The sequence below is a fragment of the Patagioenas fasciata genome, chromosome 4, assembly GCF_037038585.1.
Source record: "Patagioenas fasciata isolate bPatFas1 chromosome 4, bPatFas1.hap1, whole genome shotgun sequence".
In the NCBI taxonomy this organism is placed as follows: domain Eukaryota; kingdom Metazoa; phylum Chordata; class Aves; order Columbiformes; family Columbidae; genus Patagioenas; species Patagioenas fasciata.
This window is the reverse complement of record NC_092523.1, coordinates 25,287,449-25,312,821: the sequence shown is the minus strand read 5'-3', so window position 1 is coordinate 25,312,821 and position 25,373 is coordinate 25,287,449. Positions and strand designations below refer to the sequence as shown.

The window sequence follows — 25,373 nt, the reverse complement described above, 5'->3', positions numbered from 1 at the left end:
CAGCCCTTTAAGGTGCTAAATGGCTTCAACTTAAAGCCTGAATTTTAGGCCCTGAAGATTATAGTTCACAGCTTTTGTTATAAATCTCAGCCAACAACATTTTTAGAATGTTCAATGAGCTCCTGCAGCTATTGAAGGCTGTTGAAAGTTTCCACAATCTACAGGCCAAAGTGCACTCTGAAGTCTTCCTTTCTCACTATGAAAATGCATTGCAAAATGTTTTGATTTCAAATTAAAAAAAAAAAAAAAAAAAGGAAAAAAAATCATCCAGAAGAAAATATTGTACTCTTACATTTTTCTTTTTAGGATGGGAATGTGATAAAACAAACAGAGCAAGACACATTTCACAGTTTGGGTGTTTTTTGTAAACCATTTCAGTATGCTAGTGACTTGCATGCTATGATTATGAGGGTGATTAAAAAAGAAACCAGAACAAAACACACACAAAACACAAAAACAACCTACAGAACATGAATGAAACTTGAATTTCATTCTGTTGTGGATTTTGAAGAGTTAAAAGCAATGGAACTTTTTGTCTTTTACATCTTGTATATGCAAGCTTAGAACAAACATAAGAAATTTATATGGGTTTCAGGACCTGAAGACAATAACCATACAGTCTAGGGTGTTTTTAGATAAGAAAAGTAAAATTTTGTGCTTATGTAGTGGTTGATGTGTCATACTTAGGAAAGATCAAGTGGTTTATTTTGACAATCATCTGATCAACTAATTGGCATTCTGCTGCAGTTTTGATCCGAGAGATCTGTTGTGTCCTTTTGTAGGTAACATTTCCCCTCCTTTTTTCAAGTTTCCCAGTCATTGTCTGTTATAATATCTTTTTATGTTTTAGCTGCTTTTTTGATCTCCAGTACGTGCATGTGGACTGCCGTTCTGAGGTCACTGCAGCTGAACAAGTGAAACTGAATCTTTGTTCGATTTTTTTAAGTCAGAGAAACAGAAACAAAGATCGTTTTTAAACAATGAGGCGTTATTTTTGCTTGTGGCTTCAGGCCACTTCAGTCCAGTACTCTTGATGAAGTGTGCACTTTCTCGTGTGTGCTGGGCAATCATAATTGTTTAGGCTGAGGCTCCCTGCCTTCTCAGTAAGCTGCTCAGTTGTGTCTTTGGCACTGCCTCTTTGTCACAGATGCAGACATGTGTGAAATGACCAAATCTTCTGCCAGTACCCAATTTATGTTCATGCTTGGGGTACAGGTTGATATTGTTTCAGGTCTCTGATCTTATAAAGGGAATTCACTGCATCTTTCAAGTGAAGGCAAAAGTTACTTGCTGCTGCGGTGTACGCACCATCCTGAGACAACGGTACTGTTGGATTGGTAGAATTTATTGGAAAAGTTTAAATAACTGTAATATGAGACTCTTAGAAACTGTAAAATTCAGTGGCTAACAAAATACTTAATTAGTAATAAGCTAAGTGTTAAAGTAATTTTAAAGAAGCAAGAGGTAGAATATTAACAGGGACATAACTTTGAGAAGTGGATAGATTCTTGCATTGTTTTCTACTTTTGTACGTGTACTTTTGTACTTTTGAGCTTGAAATTTCCCAGATTTTGTCATGGAGAGGGTAAGTGATTTTTCTGGATGAACACAGCAAAACATATTACAAATACAGAACTACTCTGCCTCAAGTGCTTTTTTAAGTATGTTGGACCTTTTAAAATTTTTCCATAATTCCTGTTTTAGGCATTCTTCATGAGAAAGCTGCAGGCAGCTATGTAAATTACATTTAGTCACAGAATCACAGAATGTTAGGGATTGGAAGGGACCTCGGAAGATCATCTAGTCCAGTGCCCCTGCCGGAGCAGGAACACCTAGATGAGGTTACACAGGAAGGTGTCCAGGCGAGTTTTGAATGTCTCCAGAGTAGGAGACTCCACAACCTCCCTGGGCAGCCTGTTCCAGTGCTCTGTTACCCTTACTGAGAAGAAGTTTCTTCTCAAATTTAAGTGGAACCTTTTGTGTTCCAGTTTGAACCCATTACCCCTTGTCCTGTCATTGGTTGTCACCAAGAAGAGCCTAGCTCCATCCTCCTGACACTCACCCTTTATATATTTGTAAACATTAATGAGGTTACCCCTCAGTCTCCTCCAAGCTAAAGAGACCCAGCTCCTTCAGCCTTTCCTCATAAGGGAGATGAGTACTTGCAGGTTGCTGATTTCAACAATGTAGTTTTGTGAAATGTTAATCTAAATTCAGCATGGTCAATTCTGACACTAAACTTAAATAGTCTCTTTAAAGATATAAATAAAAATATTAAACATATAAATAGTATAATTTTTAATAAAAATTGCACACAATGAATTTTGGGGTTTTAACCTTAAGGTCTTCTTGATTTGAGTTGTTCCTTGCATAGTTATGATTTTTTTATTTTCAGAAAATATTTTTTTCTTAGATAATTTAATTGTTACACTAATTAGAGAGATCCAAAATAAAGCAGAAGTGAATGTGAAGGTTAAAATAGTAAGATGTGACACAATGCAGGTGATGTCAGTAGATTGACCGGGAATGGTCTGGGGAACCTGTCTAATGGTGGGCACCTGATGTTTGCAGTAGAAATGGTCATACCATGAAGTCTTCATCTGAAGTCCATTTTTAGCAAAGAAAGGAAATTTCACTGCACACTGTAATTTTTAGGACATCGGTGATCTTTACATATTTCACTGAAAATTTAATACAAGAAAACTCCGTATTGGAACTCCTTAAAAAAATCAGTCATGTTTTGAAAATATTCTTTAAAAAAAAAATCTTTGCAATAGCACTTTATATCTGATATATTGCCTACTTCTTATCTTAGCAAAATCAGTAGCTATAAAACTGTGTGATTACATATGAGGAATGTTGAAGGACAGGTACAGCAGTTACAGGCATATTCTAATTATCCACAAGGCAAGAATTTGATGGAACTGATAGACAAATAGTTGCAGAACTTTTGCAGAGGAAATTGGGAGTTACTTAAAGTTCTCAAAATATTAGAGAAGAATTCCCAGACAAGACTTTATTAGCTTGAAATTAAAATAACTACAGAAAATTATTAAAACCTCTAAAACTCTGGGAAGTGATATAGTATCTTCTAAAATAGTATTGCTAATCCAGAAAGGTACAGTAGAACTCTGTAAAAGCAGTATTTTTTTTTCTTTAATTAGGAAAAAAAAGGTCTTGGTTTTGGAAACAGAATACATATTTTGGATGGGGGATAATTTTCAGTTGCCTCAAAGTAATTATATTCCTTGAAAATATTATTAAAATGTTTAGCAAAGTTAGAACCAAGTGAAAACATAGTCCTGTAACTGGTGATTTGGTGTAAACATCAAGTCCCAAGAGATTAAAAAAGATATGAGGTAGAGATGTGAACGGGGAAAACTCTGGGAGTTTTCTGTCTTTTCCTCAGACTCCTGCCTTTGCCTTTTTCATTTTTGCTTTTTCTTTGAACATACAAATGTATCTCACTCTCATATCCAAAGTGGAAAAGTCTATATTCTTGTGTGAAACACTGTATCATAAAATGAACAGTAACATCATTAAAAATAGCACTTTAAATACCGTTATGTCAAGTCCTTCAAAATGCTTTCTGTAAATAATGTATTAAATTCGAAGTATTTCCACACTTTTAATATTGGCAGTTATGATGGTAATAGTACAAGTTGAATTTATTGAAGACTTTTCATGTTATTCTTTGCTACCTACATTATAATAAAATCCATAGGCTTGTCATATTCATTTTTTCCCAAGCTTATTTCTCAGAAACTGAATATCCTACATATAATCATTATGTCTTTAGTACCATCCTGTTGCTAAGCACTGTGGATTTGACTTTCATATCCTTACATCAGCAATATTGGGGCCTTTTATTTTTCCATTAGTCTCCTACCTATTTTAGAGAAAGCTTTTAAAATTGAAAATTTATTAAAAATGGTTTAATTATTTTAACATGTATCAGAAATCAGTCTTTAGGGATACTTGTCATTAGTCAGAGGAAAATAATTTAAGTTTGTTAAATGAATTCTACCAATACAATACTTTCCGTGCACTAATTATACATAATTTTCTTCCTCCTCATTAAAGAATTAAATAAGTCTTATAGCCAGGAAACCACTCCAGACATGTTCCAGGTCCAATTTTTCATGCACCGTTTTTCTCCTGTGCTTTAAGAATTTCCAGATACTTTGTTTATATTGAGGCTACTTAAACATAAAATGAAACCACCATCAACACACCAAGTAAGCAATTTCTGCATTTTGCCCTCGGTCCATTCTAGAGTGCCCTATTTTTGAACTTGGTAGCTGCCTAAGGAGAAAACTTTTTTGCTTTTTTTAAAAATTAATAATATAGATAATAGTGTTCAACAGGTAGGAAAATGCTCTAGTGAAATGGTGCCTCATTGGAGAAACTAATTAGCCTGAACAGAAGCTCTTTGCAGAAGTGTGTCTGGTTTGGGAGGGGCAGGAGCTGGTTCCTCGCCTCTGGCTGGAGTTGTCTGCAGGGTGATGAACAGAGCGCCCGTGTCAGCTGGTGCCCCCTGGAAGCGGGTTCTGGTTCGATGTGCTGTTGGATAGGGGGGTTTTATTGTTGTTGCTGGTTGGTAGTGTTAATTTTGATTGTGACATACCAAAACATTTCACAGTTTGATAGTCCTGATTTTTGTCCAGCCTTTCACATGGCAATGGAAACCTGTGACTTCTGCATTCTAGATAGTTGTGGTTAATATGATAGTGTTAAAGCTCCAGAAGATGACAGGCACACAGACAAAATTTTTCAGTGCTGTTTTATCAATAGATAGGGGTTTGCACTAGGGTTTCACATGATTTGCCTTCTGATGTTCAGTTCTGAGGCTCGGTGGAATCTGGCTCCTAAAGAAACCAGAAAATGCTGTGGCTGAATAGTGTTTTCTTGTTCAGTTTGGTGCTTTCTTGTGCAACTGACTACAATGGTATTATGTGTAATTGCCAGTCAGTAAACAGGTTCCATGAAAGAATTTTTAATTTATTCTTACTGTTGCAGACTGTGCAATTGGACTGAAAGAACAAGGTACAAATATTTTTGTATAATTTTTTACTACAGTAGATGTAGCAAACTTTCAACACACCACAATTTACAAGATTGCTGAAATAGAAAAGCTGTGTTTTCTTTGAAAAAATACCTTTTTCTGGTCTCATGTATTGGTCATGTTGGAACACAAGCAGGAAAGAGATCATGATGCAATTTATACACCACCCCTTCTGGATGACTGAGTCAGGAAGACTGTGTGATGTACCACGGGATGCACCTGCCCTGTGCTGTAGAAATATACATAGATATAGTCTTTAAAACATAATATTACTGGAAGCATTGTTCTCTAGTTGTGTGTTGAATTGAAACTCTAACACATGATTTTATTGTGAGAACTGAGCCTAAATATTCACTATAAAAGGAATCCTTAGAGTCAATTCACAGTAGAAATGAAAATGCCATTGCTGTTCTTGTCCAGCACCACCTTTTCTGTGCAAGAGGAAATGAATTATTGCACAGCAGTGAGCTGGTTATAAAGAATCCTCTCCTTCACATCTGGAGGCTATTATCAAAGTGTTAGGAAACTTCATATGGAAACAGAAACTCCTTCACCATGGGGAATACGCTTTTAAGAATTTTCTGGGTTTGCCCCAGCCATATGTAACACTTTCTAGTATACCTAGGGGAAAAGGGCTATTTAATGAAATGCTTCTAACTGATGATGTCTTGAATTATCATTAGAATGTTTAAAGAATAGGCTCTTTTTAGTCCCTTTGCAAGTATTTTTTGTAATGTATCTATATATGTGGAAACAGAGTTTCTAAGAACTTAAACAACTTCCAGTGTTTCAATTTATGAACCCTCTTTAGAGTACTTAAACAATTGTTAGACTTTGGCAGGAAAATTGGAAAGAATCTCTTTACAAACCTTTCCAATAATAAAGACTAGATACCGCCAAAGACTGGGTTGCTTTATTAAAAGGAAGGAAGAAAGAAAGAAGAAATTGGTGCTGTGGCACCACACTCAAACATCTAATCATGGATTTGTAAGAGGTGGTGACTAGCATGAGTATGAGGAGATAAAGTGACAATAAATATGTGCACTGTTTCTTTTCATTATTTGAGAAGAAATATACATACAATACTAAAATGTGATTTGATCCATGCTATTATAGCTTGTGTCATAAAAAATTGTGTGAAACAGCTTAAAACTAGGACAACAAAATACTCAAAAGGATTTCAATATGCTAAGGCCAAACTAACAGTACTTCTTGAAGTTTCATCCATTAAAACTACTTTAAAATGTCTTGGGTTGAGTAGCCAAGTGTTGTCGTGCATAAAAAGCTGACAAAAAAGAGATTTAAAGAAGTCATTTTTGTTAGTGACAAACCATACAGTGACCTGAGATTAGATAGTACTCTGCACACTTGAAAACCTTTTAGCTGTTTTGAAAACAGGAAATATGATGAGGTGAGTTGGTTTGGTTGGTCACAGCCAAGGAGTATTTCATGAATCTCTGTTAAGACAAATAATTTAAATAAGCGGGGTGAATCCAGTGGAAGCCTTTAGGCTTAACGTCAGCAAAAGCAAGGTGAGGAACAGTGAGCAAAACTATTTGCTGACTTTATGAAGTTGTAAAGAACTGAGGGAAGACTGATGCATCAGTCTAGGCTGCTCAGTGGAATCTCACTGAACAGCTTCTATCAAAAAATTTAATAGAACTTAACGATGGGTAAGGAGCCAAATGCTCCTATGGATGTTATGCTTCCTTTATATAAATTAGGCATGTGTGCTGTTTTGAATACTGCGTGAATGTGCTCTGTGCAATACTGCAGTTCTAATGAACCTTTACTTCCAAAGGTCTGAGATGAGGATGTGATGAGAATAAGAATCTACAGGGCAAAGTAAAAATGATGGTCTAGAAGGGTAAATGGGGAACCTCTGCTGTCTCATGTCACGATATAAAACCAGAAAATGTATCATTAAATTCAAATGAATGAATGAGTTGATACATATTCAGTACAAGTTTTGGAGATTAATGACATGTTTCTGGGACCTTGAATTTAAAACTGTCAGTGGTCACATCTTATGCTTATGGTATTTTCTAATGAACAGAGGAAAATTTTCTGGGAGACTAGTATGATTTGGATATAGCTGCCCGTTTCAGGCTTCACGTGCTTGGCACTATTAAGGTTGCTTGTTAAGAGTTTATGTACTAGAAGGCTAAATTCTTCTTCCCTCCCTGGTGTTTGCCATTGAATTCTATCTACCTTCCCTTCCACTGGCTCTGTAACGTATGGCTGTCTGTGAGCCTGTCAGAAGACTGCCCAGAGTTATTCAACAAGTGTTGGGGCCCAGTGCAAAATATGGGGTGGCACCGCATGGCCAGAGGCAGGAAAGGAAGGAGATGGTGGCAGCAAGTGGTTAAACTGGATCTTCGTCATGCCACGTGAAACCAAAACTGTAGCTACTGGGAGATGGGCTTGAACTGTGTACTGCTAAGTTTTGAGATTTTTTTTTTTGTCAGGTATTTAAAGATTCTGAAATACCAATCATCTCGCCCTCCTGATTTGAACATTTTGAGTTATTTTATTTTTGTTTCTATCCTCACAGTAATTTCCATTTTTCCGTGTTTGTTTGGTGGTTCTGGCTGATAGATAAGACTATATCTGAGCGCGACCAAGACTTTTCATCCCAAATCTGCACCATTTAGTCCTGGTTGGCAAATGGCTCTGAAGTTCTGTCTGTTTCATCTTCTTTGGTGTTTGTTAGCCTGTCAGTGTGTACTCCAGCCAGTCAGTTACAACGGAAGTTCTGTTAAATTCTTGACTGTTAAAGCTGATTAAAATCTACTTTCTCCTTAATGGCAAATTTTAACATCATCAGAACTACCAAAAGCACAACCTGTTTTGATGGGAGTGTTTGGTGGTTTTTTAATTTTATTTTAGCAGCTTGAAATAGTCCCTGTTTCAAAGGAGAGGAGAGATGAGAAAGATCTCGTATTCTTACAACAGCAGATATAAATGAATTTACAGGATGATCTTACATGAAGCATAGTGGTACCTGCTTACACACACAAAAAAAACAGACTTGGCTTTGAAGTATCGTTTGGCTTGGAGGAAAAAGCACCTCGCTATTACATATAACAGTGAAGGAACTGGGATGGTATAAAAATGGGTTTGAATCTTCCAGATATTGCTACAATAAAAATTTAAAGTCAAATACTGTAAATACTGTCTAAAGTACTCAGTTCTGAGTAAGATGATGTATTTTTGTCAAGCTTGAGTGCTAAGGACAGGCACGTAGCATTTTCTTTGCATATCATTAATCTGATTTTTCCCATGGGGTTGTTCATGGCCAAAGATTACAAGATTTATCACATGTGGTGCTAATAGTATTGGGATTATCTTCTGATGGGCAGGAAGGACACTGTTTTGTTTCCTTTTGTGCTGTTATAATATTGGGAAGCAGACTTCCTTGCAACCTTTCCTTGCGGTAATCCGTACAAGTTATTGTAATCAAGGATATCAACATCACATGACTGATTTTGCAGGGCAAAATATTCCACGACTGTTGAAACTGTGTATTCTAATGTGTGCCATGAAAGACATTTTCTATTACGGCATCTGATTTTTCTCTTTTTATTTGCCTTTTTCTCCCCATTTGTTGCATTTATGTTACTTTGAGGAATCTTCTAGATTTATAGCAGAACTGTAATTCTGCTATGTGTTAATTATAGAGATATAACATGTGGATAATTGTACAACCTCTCTCCCAAATTGGTAACAATATTTGTCCTGGTTTGATTATGATACTAATATATGTGTGTCATGTTTATATTTGTTATGTAGTTACTTAACAACATGTATCAAGAAAGCTACTTCAAATAATTCATGAACTGCTCAGCGTACTGTTTTTATTATAAGTAGTAGTCGGTCTCTCTGGCTTTTTGTATGTCAGATTAATTGAACATCTGATATCCTGGAAAATATTGTCAGAGTTGCTCAGTGTAAGTTAAAATAATACAGAATATGCTGTTCTAGCAATGTGAAGGTAGTGGTAAATTACAAGTCTAAGACTTCTTAGCTTGTATTCTGGCAGTTGGCCAAACCTCTGAAGAAAAACCCAGTGTAGGTGAGTCCCCAGGGAAAGGGCAGCCAGTGACACTGTTTGCCCAGTCACAGGGACTTTACTGTACAGACTGCTGTTGCTGTTGTGCATAAGCTTTAAATATCTTATAACACATCCACAGTCACATCTAGAAACCCTGGTCATTGGCTTCACTTGGTGAGTAGGGTATAAAGAAGGCAGCAAATAGTCTTTGCCTGAAAAGGTGTGCAACATGCTTTGTATAATGTTTTGTTCAACTTTTTTTTTTTTCCCCCTGAGTTTTTCAGAACCTATTAAGTGTCCTGTCATGTTGTAGAGATTAGAGATAGAATTCGTAGTGGAAATCTGGCAATAAAATGTATTTTTCAGGAGTTAATAACAGTTCCATGACAGGAGCACCACTTTTTGTTTTACTAATGACAACAGCAAAACTTCACAAAAATCCATCGGCTCCTTTACAGTTCATTGCTTCTGTGATTCACACATGCTTATTGCTTAATTTGTGCATCTGCTTCTGTCCAGCTACGACTCTGATAAATGTGAACCCTGAAAAGGAATTGTTTGCCATGAAGTGAAACCCAGCTCCAGATGGTGCTCCAGAGCGTGCACTCCTACTGTCAGAAAGCAGCCCTGGTTCTCAGACTGGAGATGCTGCTGGCCCATTTCTAGCCACTTCTCCTTGTATGTTGGAGCAATAAAGGACTCAGCATTCCGATTCAATGTGAATCACGCAAAGCCATTTATTACAGAAACAAGCCTCCTTATATACGCAACTATTCTTTAATCACACGTCCACGCTCCAAGCACAGATTCGCTAAATGAGTATCACGGGCAGTCCACACGCTGGAGCCCCACCGATGATAGGTCCGACGACTCACGCCATGCTGAGACCCTGTTAATGAAGAAACGCCCCTCTTTCTCACAACAGATTCTGTTCTCAGCTTCTCGAAGTGGCCTTGAGATTCCTTTGGGCCTGACTAATTCAACAACATATCTCCATCTAACAAAACCCCTCCACACTTGTAGTCTTTTTCCAGTGCATAAATGGGACCCCTGTATTTAAGGCGTATTAAAAGAGAGACCTTTGGCTGTTGTTTTGGTAGACTGAGCAAACCACAGTCTCATAATGTCCTCTTACAAGAAAAGGCTTTTGGGACTCTTTTGGTAGCTACCTTCTGTACCTTTCCCATTTTGAATTGTTTTTCTTTTAGTCAGTGAGGGTAATCAGACCTAAGTCATGTATTTCAAATCAGCATTTAGTATTTTTAGCATTTCAGGAGTTGTATTGCTGTTTTTTCCTTTCCTTGACTGGAAGTACTTCTTCTGTCATATCCTGTAATTGCGTTTTCATTGTCTTCATGCACATAGCCTGTGGTTGGCTCATAATCTCTTTACAATTGCTTAATAAATGTCCATCTTTCTCTTCTCCTGTTGTTTCCAGCTGATAAGCTCTTAATAGCACAAGTTCTTTTTTTTTAAGCACTAAGCTTGTGACCATTGAGCAATTTGATTTTTGGTATTTCTGTTTGTCTCGTATAATGTCCTGTGCTGCCAGTCCCTCACTGTTGTCATTACGCTCCATTCCTACTTCTTGTAGCACGGTTGTTTATGAAAATAACAAATAGGGTCAATTATAACACCGTTCTTCACCAATAAATTCATTCAGGTCCGAAAGGTCCTCTCAGTTTAACACTTCAGGAAGGGGGTAAGGAACAAATGTTGGGCTAAGCTTCATGTCTTCCATTGTCCTCAGTTTCCATGTGGCTCGGTGTGATGCTGTTCTTGACACTCAGACAAATTGCCTGTCTCATTCTTCCTTGTGGACAGAGTTGTGTGTCTCATCAAATGAAGTTCATCAGGTTAACAAAGTAATTATCTTTCTATGTGTTACCCTGTTTCTCTTAACTTCTGTGTTTATTTAGCCTTTCCAAATTAGGTTTGTATTATAAATTTCTGTTGATGTCAGTCTATTGGATGTGTTTGCAGGATCTTCTTTCTTGATTATTAGGTTGACAGTTGCTAATTTCTGGCCAGTTGGTATCCTGCTTGGTTTGTCATTGTGGAATTTTCTTTGTGTTGTGTGTTGGTTCCTTGTGTGTGTTTTGTTTTGTTATTTTTTAAATAAAAACAAACTAAACCTGTGTTGCTAAGTTTTGTGATTTTTTTTTTTTTTTGTCAGGTATTTAAAGATTCTGAAATACCAATCATCTCGCCCTCCTGATTTGAATATTTTGAGTTATTTTATTTTTGTTTCTATCCTCACGGTAATTTCCATTTTTTCATGTTTGTTTGGCGGTTCTGGCTGATAGATAAGACTATATCTGAGGGGAGACCAAGACTTTTCATCCTAAATCTGCACCATTTAGAAGTATTTTTTCCAGATACACATCTGTGGATTTTGCTACGTTTTACAATTAGGTCTTAGTCAAAGAACATAATTTATTGCTATTAGCTAATGGCAAGGGTCACTCATAATACTCTTTAAGTCATGTAAGGAAAAAAAGCAAAACCACGCTGATAGCAGAGTTGGAAATTGCAGCCTTTGAGTGTAGTTTGATTTCAGCCTTCTTTTGACATCTTTCCCTGAGCTGTCCAAGCTCTGGAAGAGTCGGGTGGGGCTCACATCAACTTGAGGAAGTTTTTATTCCTATACCAGTAAATGATATCAAATTCTCTCAATTGTTAAATTTATTTTTTTCCATGATTTCAAGGCGAATTTTTAAATACTGTCTTTCCCTGGTCTTTTTTCAAGACAAGGGTGATTAAATGTTACTTCTTTGGAATAATAAGAATAAGCTGCTGTGTGAACAGTAAAACAAATGCAACCTGCACACACCTACTCCGTGCTGTGACTGGCTTGGAAGTTTGTGTTTGCTGCCAGCCGCAGCAAGGCTTCCGTCCATCTGCCTGCTTCTTCCTCTCTGCAAGCGTTTGTTTGAGTCTTTATCTGCACCGATCACCCTCTCTTTTTGTGTTTATATAACCTTCCTCCCCGTAAAGCTGGAATCAGCTTTTAGCCTTAGCCTGAGCTTCCTGATCCAGCAAACCATGCACCTAAATCTACATGGTTTAATAAACACAAACCAGGGGCTGAACAGCAAAAGTTAGCATTCCCATCTGAGGCACAGGTCTTGCACAAGAGCGACATGCAGCTGAGTCATGCAAGGACAAGCTACCATGCGGATTTACTGTCTTTGCAAACAGGCTGCGTGGAAACTGCGTGTGAGGTGTGGCAGACGATGAACAACACTTGGGTAACCTCCGGTGTGTATTTCAATGCAACTGAAAGGCTGGCAGTCTCAGGAGGAGCTGGAGGTAGAGTTCATCTCACCTCTAGTCACACTGAGCTGCTTTCATGGTCAGCACAGAGAATTAGGCACTTCCAGAGCAGAATTGAGTTGACATCTGCAGATGTCATCATAGACCTCTGTGCTTGAGTTCAGTCGTGGTCTGTGCATTTCTCTCCAGCGGGTGAAAGGTAGCCCCGAGTGACTGGCTTGCGTAGGGTGTGTTTTCATGCAGTCTTCAAGTTTCAATATGTTCATAATGTGACAAGACTGACTTAGCAGTCTCAATTTAACTGTTGTTCTTGCTAGTTTGAGTGAAGGTATTTGCATTTCTATACCATCTCCAGTGCTACAATAATTTCACTTGTGTGTTTGCGGAGCCTGGGAGAATGAAGTCTTGGTTTGATAATTAGAATTTCAGGCTACTGTGGTAAAATGGCAATAACAAAAATTTCTAGAATAGTTTTAATGCTTTTATTTCTGCAAGGTAACTACAGTACCAATATGTGATAACTTAAAGGAGATGTGTTAAATCAAAACCAATGCAGAATGAATGTAAATGTCAATAACTGTATTTTGTTTACATTTGCTAGCAATTAGTGTTCAAATTGAGTGCTTAATTGTTTGAGAAAAAAAAAGAGTTATGTTATTTTAATGTCTTTAAATAATACTGGTTTGTCTTCCGCTTTTTGCACAAAGGATAGTAAGAATTTTCAGTGGTGGAAGCTACTAAGTCTGTAGTGTTTTATATAAATGAATTTTAGTGCCCTAGTTACGGTTGTTTCAACTGTACAACAAGACTTCAGTTAGGCAATAGTACTGTAATTTGAAAAAGTATTGAGTTCGTACTACAGTTTAATCACTTTTTCCTGGAATAAAAACTGACTTAGCATGATAATACAATAATTAATACCCAACTGTGAAATAACTACTTCATTCTGCTAGAGAAATATTTATATAGGGTTGAATCAAAACTTTGGGAAGTTGAGATTCGTTTTAGACCTAAAATGAAAACTGTAATAAAAAGAGGAATTGGAGTGGGGTTTTGTTTGTTTCGTTTTTTTTTTTTTTTTTTTTTCAATTAGAACAAGGATAGTTAGGATGGATCAGATGATACCTTCAATGTAATTTGCTTTAACAAAGTATGAACCACAGCCTTGAATTTTCTTGGGCTTACTTGCTTTGTCATGTGCCCTCATTGTTGTGTTTATGTATAGCACTAGTTATATGAGCGGTTTCTAGTTTGGGTTTAAAAACAATTTAAACCTTTAAATTATTTTGACCTTTAGTCTTCTGTATATTTCAGGTTTTCAGTTTTGCTCTTCTAATAAATTAATTTTCTAGGTGTCACAATACCTGTACTGCAGTAGTATGGCTAAAAAATTATACCTATGAAAATCTTTCCGAACCAGTTATGAGCAGTTCTTTACAAGAACTATGCCTACAATAAAATTTTAGAAAGAGTTTTTGGCAAGAGCAGGATAAGTATGCCTAACTTTACATGTTAATATTTCTGTTGATACTGTATATCCTAAGTAATACCAATCCCAGGTGATTAGAAGTAACTTTTCTCTGTCAGACCTAAACACAGAAAAGAACTTGCAGTATGTTGTCATTTCGTTTCTTTGTATTGTTGTCATTTTGTTTCTTTGTATTGTGGACGTATTTGTGAGCTATAGTCCTAGACCAAGACTGTGCATTAGACATGGTATGAACTGGGGGAGGGAAGGGAAGGTGGTTCCTGTCATAAACAAGACGATGGATGGCTGTGGAGAGGAAGACGGGAGCGCCCCGGGAAAACGTGGAACGGTTGTTGATCCGGGTGTTGTACTTCAGGATATGCAGTTCTATTAAGCGTCTTGCACATCTGAAGACTTAAGTTGCTCTCCTGGTAGTTGCTTGATAACTACTTTTTTCAGTTGTGCTAGAGAGCAAGAGTGCCAGTCCTGTAACTGGTGAAATTTTGAGGGAGCTCTTGGCTTTCTAATGAGGGTGAAGATGCAAGCATATACTGAAGTTAATGTCTGATTTTAATTTTTTTTTTTCAACAATTGATTTCATATGGAGGTTAGCGGGCATTTGGACATAATTCTATTGTGTAATACCTTAATCAGTGCCAGCAGTTGCTTGGCTATAGCAGAGATTACTCCCAGGCCATAGGATTTTAGGTGTAGTTAATTGTGTATATTGAAGAAATGTGTATAATTATTTTGTTGAACTATGATGACAGTCCTACAAATTCATGGATTGTACTTAAATGCAAGTCTTTATTAATTCCCTTTTCCCAAAATCTTATATGTGTCTTGCCACTAGCAAGAATTTACATCTTGCTTTTAACTGTGGTATAGCCCTCTGTAGTTTGTCTATATGTTACTTTCATTATTTGCATTATGTTATATATTTTCTGTACCCCATACATTTTATTCATTATTTGTATTGCTTTGGTATCTGGGATCGTAGATAAAGACCAAGATAGTATTCTGTTCGTTTCGTGTGCGTGCTGTAAGCAGAACGTCATGCACCGAATACTTCATTATAAAACAAAAGACAACACAGAAATACAAGCAGATATGGGACCATAAAGAAACAATGGAGGCAACATTAATCAGTGTATTAAATAGCAGTTGCAGCTTGCCAGTGACCTGATTACTGCCCAAGTGTTGGTTTGCAATAGAGAGGAAATATCAAGGAGTGCTTTGCAGGGAAATAAAATGAGGTTTTATGGACATTTGCTGGCAGTTGCATTTGAATACAAGAGCAACATAGGAGAATTTGTAAGGCTGGTGTGTTTTCAAACAGTCAAGATGGTGCCAAAGACTAGTTTCGTTGCTTTAATCCCAGAATATCCTAACATTTTGTTACCAAATGGGAATGTTGTGTGAGTTCTCATAGCACTATGCTGCCTTACCTTGTCTGTTTTTGACATGGCAGAGAAGGGATATATGCGAGATTTATGCATATTGTCATATGAATATGAGAACCCAAAGAGAGATCTTAATGTAGAAGGGTATTCTGATTAGGAAGCTTGTGATATGAATAGGGAGAAAGGAGATTGGATTTATGAGAAAGATCAAAACGTCACTCATATAGGTTATCTATAAAATGAGTAAAAAGACTGGAAGGAACTTTAGTGGCATGAGTTTATATGGTACAGAGACAGTTTATTGTCAGTCTCCAGGGCAGGATCCACAGATCTTTAAGTCCTTTCTGCCCCGTTCCTAAAGCCTTCGGTAGTAGTAATCTGAATCCCATGCTGCAAGTCAAGACCATTATTCTCTGTCCTGTCCCCAGCAGAGAGAGTGGGGCGTGGGTTTTTTGGGTTTTGCATCGGGTTGGTTTTTGGTTAAGTTGTGGTGTTCATTTGTTTGGGTTTGGTTTTTTGTTTGTTTGTTTTGTGTGGGGTTTTTTGTTTGTGCTGTTGCTGGTTGTTTGGTTGTAGTTTTTTTAAATCTTCGTTATTGAAAGAACCTGGTAAGTTTTGAGAACTATGTAATCTATTGTTTCAATTCCAGTATCTGGGAAGGACAGGTGATGTGTCATACTGTAACAGACAGGCCTGTACTGTCAATATTCAGATGTTTTCATCCTTTCAGCTAATGTTTCAAAATACAGCTTAAGAATATTTTTAGGGAAACAGGCCAATGCATGTAGAATTCGGACTTTTTTGGGCTGTGGCCATAAAGTTCTCTTTTATTTTGTTGGTATGTTGTCTGTTTTTCTTTTTCTCTGTTTCTTTCTTTTTTTTTTTTTTTTTTCTGTAAGTTGCTTCATGAAGGAATGTACTTCTACATTTATAGAAATAGAGGAGGAGTTTTAAATAATGTACTATAGGAAAAGTTGCTGTCCAACTTTTGTTTGAATTTATAAGATCTACTGAGTTTAAAACTGGGTTCCGAAACTCAGGGAGAAGGTAAAGCTGAAAGACAGTGTTTCCATGTTGGAAGCAGGGGCATGTTTAATAATGGAGAAACAAGTTTAGTATAATTTGAATGACATCATAACAGAAGAATTGTGGTAAGAGTAAGAGATGTTTTTATTAGCTGTGTGAGCTCAGTCTCCTCTTGTGCTTTACTTTTAATATTCTAGAGGTGAATTTGACCCATTAAGTTTTATCATTTTATGTTGTCTCTTATGTCTCTTTAATGTGTTTGTAATGGGTGTGCTACTGGTATGCAATATGGCTGGCCTTCACAATTTTAACTCAAAGGATGCTCAAGTGACATGGAGGAATGGGATGTAAAGACCAATTTGACTAAGGTCAGACTAAGAATCTGTGGCACGCATCCCAGTTCTGTCCTGCCATCCTAGAAGCCGTCCTCATCCTTCAACAAACCCTATTCCAGAAGTTAAACCTGCAACCTTTTATTTCTTCAAACTGAAGCTTCACTTTCAGTCCTGCCAAATCATTATGTTGAGATCCTTCAGTTAACTGGGGTTCTACAGTAATTAGAAATAAACAATTTTGGTGGCATTTCATAGGAATTAGTAGTTCTTAGCTGCACCAGAAGAAACAAGGAAACTACAAAGTTGATATTTCTCGTTGTATAGATAAGGCTATAGACACAATTTTCAGTATGCAGATAACAGATCTGTAACATTAGACATTTTGTATATGAAGCCTTAAATTTTTACCTGGTATCTAGTTAATTTAAACCAGCTAAAAGGATTGTGTGTACGTAGAATAGTCCTTGAGTTCTGTGCCTTGATACAGGCAGAGTACAAGACTCACTTCTTAGGCTCCTCTCAAGTCTTGGCATAGCTCTTAAAAGCAGCTGCATTATACTGTGTCTTATACATCAGGCCAGCTGGCTTGCAGGCCCTTGTACTGTCTATACTGAGGCAAGTCCTTCCTTTGAAGAGGTCTGCAACTGCTCTGATGAAGAGGTGCTGCCATCTCCAACCTCACCAGCGTGTTAAGATTGGCAAAGTAAGCAGAGCTGCAAAGCATTTTTTAGTGCCTTATACCGAGTTCAATAAGCCTTTAAGTATCAGGTTAACACTTCCCTTTTTCTGGTGTTTTGTCCTAACGAGAAAGTTGTAGTACTGTGATTATGCAGTGGAGCACATATTGACAGCATTCCATCCTTTCAGAAAGTATTTTTTTAGTAATTAGGAATAAAATGAAAAAGCACTCAAATGTTTTTTTGGGGTTTTTTCTGTGTTTTTCAGATGGTGGTAAAAACCTTCATGGATATGGACCAGGACTCGGAGGATGAGAAACAGCAGTATCTCCCATTAGCCTTGCACCTTGCGTCTGAATTCTTCCTCAGGAATCCCAATAAAGATGTGCGCCTCCTTGTAGCCTGTTGTTTGGCTGATATTTTTCGTATCTATGCTCCTGAAGCTCCATATACTTCCCATGACAAACTTAAGGTAAAAAAGCTTTATGAAATAAAGGCTTTCGTCCTACTTCATTCTCTTACTGAGGGGGAAAAAAAGCCACCACCACCCTTAGGAAAAAAAAAAAAAAAAACCACAAGCAAACAAAAAGCAAAAACACCCACTGTTTTTTGTTTTGTTTTGTTTTACTCATATTTATACTGATGTTCAATTTTATTAAAGAGATGTTGCTTTAGTCCTGTGAGTCAGTGTAGTTCGTTAAGGGCCAGAGATGTGTAAAGGAATGCTAGACAGCCAGTATCTGTGTTGGGGATAGCTTTCTGTCAGTGCCTAGAAAAGGCAATTTGATGTTCACATATCATGAGTTTGTAAATGTGTGTAGATGTCACTACTAAAGGGTTGTATTTTTATTCTCTGCTGATTCAAGCTTGTAAACACTTTCTTGTTTTTTGACAGGACATATTCTTGTTTATTACAAGACAATTAAAAGGCTTGGAGGACACGAAGAGCCCTCAATTTAACAGATACTTTTACTTGTTAGAGGTAACACAATAACTGTAACTTTCAGTGATGGTATTTGCTCTAAGCCTAAGAAGTGTAATCAGTCTTTCTCCAGATGTGCTGATATGCCTGGGAAATTTCTTTGATTCTGTAAATCGCGCCAGACTCATTAAAGTGCAATTAATTGCTTCTTTTAGCAGTTACAATTCTGTTTGCATTTAATGAGTTCATGCAGCCTGTAGTTGATGACACGTTAAAGTGATTGGTATTTATTAACACTTAACCTTTGTCTTAAAATTCTATACATTGTTTTTCTTATCGTGCACCCTTAAGGTTATATTAGCTCATCAAGAGAGAATTTCAAATGCTGATTAAAATGCAAATCTGCTTATTTTGGTGATGGGAGAAGGAATGTAAGATTTTGGTTTTAAAACATTAGAGAAACATACTCTTGAGAAGAAGCGAAGGGGTTTTATTAGTATACCTTTAGAAAGAGTATCTTGTTTGTAAACCTTTTATTGATGTTTAAAACTGTATTGTTTCACAGCATGAAGAAAGAAGTTTAAAAACATGGACTTGTTAACAGTTTCTGTTAGTCTGCTTTTATACACACAAAATGAGATTATTCTATATTTAGTTTTTTTCCTGGATATATGTTGCAAAGCTCCTTTGATTTAAGAGCTCCTCATATACAAAGCAAATATCCAGTCTCTTTCCCCAAAGGGTGTACAATCTGTTGTATAATGTTTTTCCTTAAACAGAAAAAAATGTAACTAACATGATTATATTTATGTGACTTAATGTGAGGTTGTAATATCCTAAATATCCTATTTCTGTTTTAGAATTTAGCTTGGGTTAAGTCTTACAACATCTGCTTTGAGTTGGAAGATTGCAATGAAATTTTTATTCAGCTTTTTAGGACTCTTTTTTCAGTTATCAAGTAAGTTGTGTTGCTTTAATTATATTAAAATATCACCAGTTTTGGGGTAGACTGAATCCTTGCGTAGTCTACAGATAAATATGTCTGAATAGAACACATTCCTCCAAACAAGGGGATACAGGGAAAGCAAATGAGTGCGAATTACTGACAATATGGAAGGTGACGTGTTTTATAATCTCTTGCATGTGCTACAACAGTGTACTTTGTTCTGACTCATTTATCTACATTTCTATTTCCATGGTTGTTATTTTCTTATTTTTTGTTTTGTTTCACTTCCTAAAGCAAAGCTAGAGTGTTGTAGGTTTTTGAAGCTTTCTGTAAGAGAGGAAAGGCACATAAAATAGTTTTGAGATGTGGAGACTGTAAGGGAAGCTGGACAGCATTAGACATTGTTTCTTAACAGTGCTGTTAATATTTGTCAGGGTCTGAAAATTTAGTGTTGAAAATATTCTTTTATCTTTTTAGTAATAGCCACAACCAGAAGGTACAAATGCATATGCTGGATTTGATGAGTTCTATCATCATGGAAGGCGATGGAGTAACTCAGGAGCTGCTGGACTCCATTTTGATTAACCTCATTCCTGCACACAAGGTCTGCAAAGCAAAATACTATAGTAGTATATCCTTGTAACAATAATTCTTTTTACCTTTTGCTTGTTGTTTATCTCTCCACACACTTCAACCATCATATCTGCTTGCTTTTTTTTTTTTCCTCCCCAACCTTGTAACAGTAGATTGAAAATTTCCTTTGGGAATTAGTTGTTGCTGTTCATTAGCTGTGTCTAGATTGTTTGGTATCAAGTACTTGTCACCTCAGGAAGTCTGTATTGAAACAGTAATAAACTATTTTCAAGCAAATGTAATATGTAATAGGAGAACGTATCTTCAGGGTTGTGGGTTGTTGTTTGACATTTGGTTTTTGTGTTTTGTTTTGGTTTTAATTAGTTGGTTGCTTTTAGTGCTTCATATTCTTCCATGAGTTCCACAGTCTTTCTGCCCTTTGCGAAGTTCAGCATCCCTTTAACTCACTGTAAGTGACCCCCTTCTTCCCAGAGGGCTCTTAGGGAACTCCTCCTAGCAGATGGTCACTGTCACGCTGGTGTTGTTTTAGCCCATCTACAGAGCTGCTTGGGCAGGTTTTTCAGAGACTCCCCCTTTACGGACAGCTTCACAAACTGTCGCTGATGCCACCGTTCTGGTTTCTTTGTGTGACTTACTGTCTGGTCACTGGATCTGCAGTTGAGCTTTTGAAGTACCTTTGCTGTAATAGCTAAATGAAGTTGAAAGGAGAATAAACACAACTCCCTTAGCTGTGAAATCACAAGAAGTGAGATGCAGGCTGGTGTTGCTTTGCATTGACTAAGAAAACTCCCTTGCTAAGACACTTGTGCTTCTTACTGAAAAATGTATGTAGAACAGTAAGTTTCAGTTAATGAGCTACAGTAAGTGAACTATACTCTGATTACCAGGTATGTGTGTCTATCATCTGAGATCAGTTTGCATTCCTTCTGTCATGACCATGAGATGTGAATATCATTCTATTAACTCATTTTTATTGACAGCAATGAGATGATGTCTTATTAGAACTGCTAACAGGAAGGGAGGCCTCTTAGAAGAATAGAAAAAGAGTCCTTTTGAAAATATGCTGCTCTTTTAAAGTTGTCTCTAATCAATTATAGGCAGTAAAGATCTGGAGTGGAAATAGAGGAGTTGAGATGTATGTGTCAGGTGCTGGCTCAGGCTGTTAACAATGGTGGGCATTACTGTAAGGGTGCGAAGACTGACTAAACCTTGTACAGCTGAACAATGTGTTGTGACTACTTGGTGTAGGCAAAGTAAAAGAGAATAAGATCCTTTAGCATCAACGTAGTTAGCTTAATCATATTCATTTTGCCTAGTGAAAGAAATTCTCAAGCAAGGCTTTGACAAGACGGAGGTGAACTGGGTGTAAGTATTGGGTCGTACTGTATATTTAGTATGTTGACCTCTAGACTGGTGGCCAGTCCTTACTGGCTCTTGACCATCATGACTGAGAAAATAATATGCTGTGGTCAGTACTCACTATCGTACTTTGGTCAGTCTTTTGGTCTGTTTTAACTTGTTTCCTGTAACAACAGACCTTAAACTAGTGCTTTACCATGATAGTGTTTAAAATAAAATACCACACAGAGAAAACCCCAGAAAGTTCTTTTGTCTGCTCTGCCTAGCGGAGTTTTACTGCGGTAATTATGTTTTCTTTTTATGAACAGATCTCCTAGGAAATTCTGTGATATGAATTGTTTGTCCTTAGGTGTATAAATCAGAAGCACCATAGCTTGAAAAGCACAGTTTATCTTATTTTAGAGAAAATGTAACAACAATAGTTTTATGCCTGTGCAAAGCAATTGAATACTGGTTATTCTCTGCTGCGACACAATAGAAGTATCAGTGTGGCTAGACTGTTAAGTTTAGTGGAAGTTCGTCTTTGTAAAGGGGCTGAAATATATATTTTGGATAACGTATTCTTTACTTTCTTGAGCTTTTTTGTGTGTTGTGTTTTTGTTTGTTTTAGATTTTCTTACATTGTGTAACACAATTCTGCAATAAAAATTGGTACCTAGACATGAAGTAAAGTCTGCCTCAGCATCTAAATTATATTAATTTGTAAATCCATTATCAGTTAAATGGCTTTACTGTACATTGTTCTCTCTGTGTGTGCTAATGTGGCTCTTCTCTAGTAAATCGAGGTTTTCAATAGCAGTAAGGTATGTCACCTTTTGTTGAGAACACCTATGGCATCAAACTGTATTTTTTTTTTATCAACTTTAAAACCGGGACTAGTGAGTGAATAGTTTTCTTCACGCTCTTACTATCAAGATTATCCCTTAAAGGCATATGTTTCATGTATTAAAAATCTATATTTTCTTCCACATCCTCTACAGCATGGGCAACCCAGACCTTCAAGGTTTTTTTTTTTCCTCCTAACAGTCTGATCGTTTATTTATTGTTTTTTAATAGTTCTTTATTTTGTCATTGTAGATGTATTTTCTAGGCTGTTTTGGTGTTTGTTGTTGGCTTGGTTTTTTTTGTTTGGGTGGTTGTTGGGTTATTTTTTGTTTGTTTTGTGGGTTTTGTTTTGGTTTTTTTTAGCTCTGGTGAGCCTGTCTAGGAAAAAAAAAAAAAACAAAACAGACAAATAAACAATAAAACTTAATTGCAATAAGTGTTTGAAGCCATATTGAAGATACAAATAAAGTATGTTTTCTATGAGTTTGGCAGTCCTTCAGCTTAGTACAGACATACCTGCCAACTAGATTTTAATCATTTTCTGGTTTGGTAGAAACTGTTTTGTTTTGAATTTGAGAATAGTTTATACATATCTGTCTATAAGGAGACATCCATTTAGTGCTGTGGTAACTGAGGAGATATTTGTTTCGGCCTTTGGCCATTTGATTTTCTTTACTATCGTTTGATGAATTGTCTTTTGGTTTGTCATCTCATCACCTAGAAGAACATGAGGGAGTCATTCCCAGTGTAGACTTGCCAAATACCGTCTTTCCAAGAATCAGTCATCCTGAAGGCCTTAGCTGTATTTTGTCTGCAGCCATTTGTAATTTTCAGGGCAAGCAGCTAATCCACCTACCTTTTTTTTTTTTCCCCTCCTCCAAGCTGCATGAATCCCTAGATGAGATGAGATATTTCTTATTGGATTCTGTGCAGATTTGGACAGTCACATTTTTCAGATGTGCAGCTACATTCCTTATCTTGCTCAAGAGTAACAAACCCCCCTGTTCAGATTTGTTATGTTGCAATCAAATGTGCCTGTGGGAAGTTTGCAGCTCTCCCTGCCCAAGCGCAGGTGCTCTTGTGCTCTCCACGGGTGTCCCAGAGCGGGCATTGCCCTCTGGGGAGAAGGCAGCACCGTCTTACCCTCCAGATAACGCTGAGCTTTGGCTGCAGGGTGTACCTTCAATGACTATGTGAGGGGGAAACAAAATCACATTTAAACAGTAAGTTAGAGTAGTTGATTTTTTAGTGGACAGAATTTGTTGCCCGTTAATAATCAAAGTATGGAGATGTGGTAAGGTTTCTTCAAATTTTTTTTACGTGATTTCATGTGTAAACTTTTCCTAGATATGAATGCAATGCTAAAGGTAACAACTGGAGTGACAGTCTTGGAATAATGTGCAGGAAGTGATGGTTTTGGGTTAGATTTCTTTGTGTGAAGGGCTAGTTTCAAGATTTTTCTAAGTGGAATTAACATAACTGAACTTAGCTTTGAAAACATATTGATGGTAAAACACACCTTTATAAAGTCATAGTCTTTTAAGGTTGGGAGAGACAGATTACTTTACTTTCTCTATTTTTTTTTCTTTATTTCAGAACCTTAATAAACAAGCATTTGATCTTGCAAAAGTCCTGTTGAAAAGGACCGTCCAGACCATTGAACCATGTATTGCCAATGTATGTAAATTAAGTAATCTGTGTTAACTACAAGTAACAAGTGCTTTTGTTACTGTCTTGAATTATTGGGGATTTGTTTCTTTATTTAAAAATATTGTTTATATAACTCACGTTTTGTAATGTAGCTATAAGAATACAATTTTCTAAGTGGGATATTATTAGCTTGCTTGTTAAAGAAATATTTGAGCTGTTTCAAATCAGTGAAGAGGAAATTGATTTTTACCCATCTCAGTCTAAGGATGAGCCTAAATCTAGTCTGTAAAAACAGATGATTATCAAAAAATCGTGCTGCAACAAAAGGAATTCTTAGTTCTTCGTATGTTCAGCAATTGGACATTTTAATATCAGACTTTAAGATGAAGTGTTTCAAACTACCAGCTCTGTACTAGACTGTTTTTCCATCCTAAACTTGTTTTAGTCATAAAGACTGAAAGAATTGAGTTTTTTACAAGGCTTCCTTCTACTATAATTTATTTTGTTGAATGTCAATGTTGTATGGTCCACATATTAAAATACCTACTACCGTCTTGTAGGGGGATGTAGTCTGGTCCATTCTGTTGCCTTTCCTTGTTGCTGAAGCCAATAGGATACTTAAAAGTCAGAATAGTCTAAAAAGGAAATTATGCAAATTCATAGAAGGTTAATCAGTAAGTATTGAAAAGCTCAAGGAGTCTCACTAACGGCTACCACTTCGCAGTTCCCCTGTTTCTTGAGGCTTTAAGCTTGAACACAGGAAAGTGCATAGAGGGACCTTTGAGTTGATTTTAATATTATTCTTCTTACTTTCTTATTCAAGTGTGTAATAGCTTCATAGCATTTGCACTTCTCAAATAATATTAATATTAAGCCACAGTATCTAATAGGAAGTATATCAAGCATATTAAAATTTAGCAAATCCCAAAGGAATCATTCATATTTCAGGCTGCTCAGGTTTTTTCTGTTAGATAACTAACAACCTTGATACATTACCATCAGGTATCACAAGACGTATCATAAAGCAATCTGACATTCTTTAAAGTGGATTAGAAGTAGAGAAGTTTCTTTCTCGGTGTTCAATGATCTTCAATTTGAATTGGTTTTAAATGATAAGAAAATTAAAAATAGGACACTATGTTTTTTTCTCAACTTCTGCTGGATGAATATGCCTTTTAAATTACCAGTTCTTTTATTACCTGTTAATTTTGCTGGGGAGGTGGTTATTGATATTTTAAGTTATCAAATTACTGTGAATTAATTGATCCTAATGGATGTAATAGTACTGTACTGTATGAAAGATGTTTGTGTGTAATTTGCTTGAGTGAAAACTGTAAGGATGAAATGCTTTAATGTAATGAAAAAAAAGTGCATTGAGTACTGTCCATTAGAATTGAAGTATTGTCATACTATGTTAAAATAACTTTTTAAAATAGTGTTTGCATGAATGAAGGAAAATCTGCTAAATAATATTGTTTGTATTCTAGTTTTTTAACCAGGTCCTGGTTCTGGGAAAGTCTTCAGTAAGTGACTTATCAGAACATGTGTTTGACTTGATACAAGAGCTTTTTGCCATAGATCCTCACTTACTGCTCTCTGTCATGCCACAGCTGGAATTCAAGCTGAAGGTAGGTTACAGTGTAGCTTTGGACAAGTAATCAAATGTTGTGTGGATATTAAGAGTGCAGAGGTGTAGATTTATTAACTGTACTACTGGAGGAATAAAAAATTTATATTTATCACCTAATTTTGAAGATAAATGTAATATTAAAG

The 25,373-nt window shown here is 36.5% G+C and overlaps 1 protein-coding gene across 2 annotated transcripts in view; it reads left to right on the top strand.

Annotated features, from left to right (window-relative positions):
• Positions 1 to 25,373, top strand: part of PDS5A (PDS5 cohesin associated factor A) — a 78,513-nt gene that overhangs the window by 14,966 nt on the left and 38,174 nt on the right. For both annotated transcript variants that reach the window (XM_065836134.2, XM_065836133.2), the window contains exons 3-8: positions 17,573 to 17,776; positions 18,200 to 18,286; positions 19,087 to 19,184; positions 19,650 to 19,776; positions 23,547 to 23,627; positions 25,088 to 25,228. In XM_065836134.2, the coding sequence (XP_065692206.1) occupies positions 17,573 to 17,776; positions 18,200 to 18,286; positions 19,087 to 19,184; positions 19,650 to 19,776; positions 23,547 to 23,627; positions 25,088 to 25,228 (738 nt within the window). The remainder of the gene's footprint in view (positions 1 to 17,572; positions 17,777 to 18,199; positions 18,287 to 19,086; positions 19,185 to 19,649; positions 19,777 to 23,546; positions 23,628 to 25,087; positions 25,229 to 25,373) is intronic.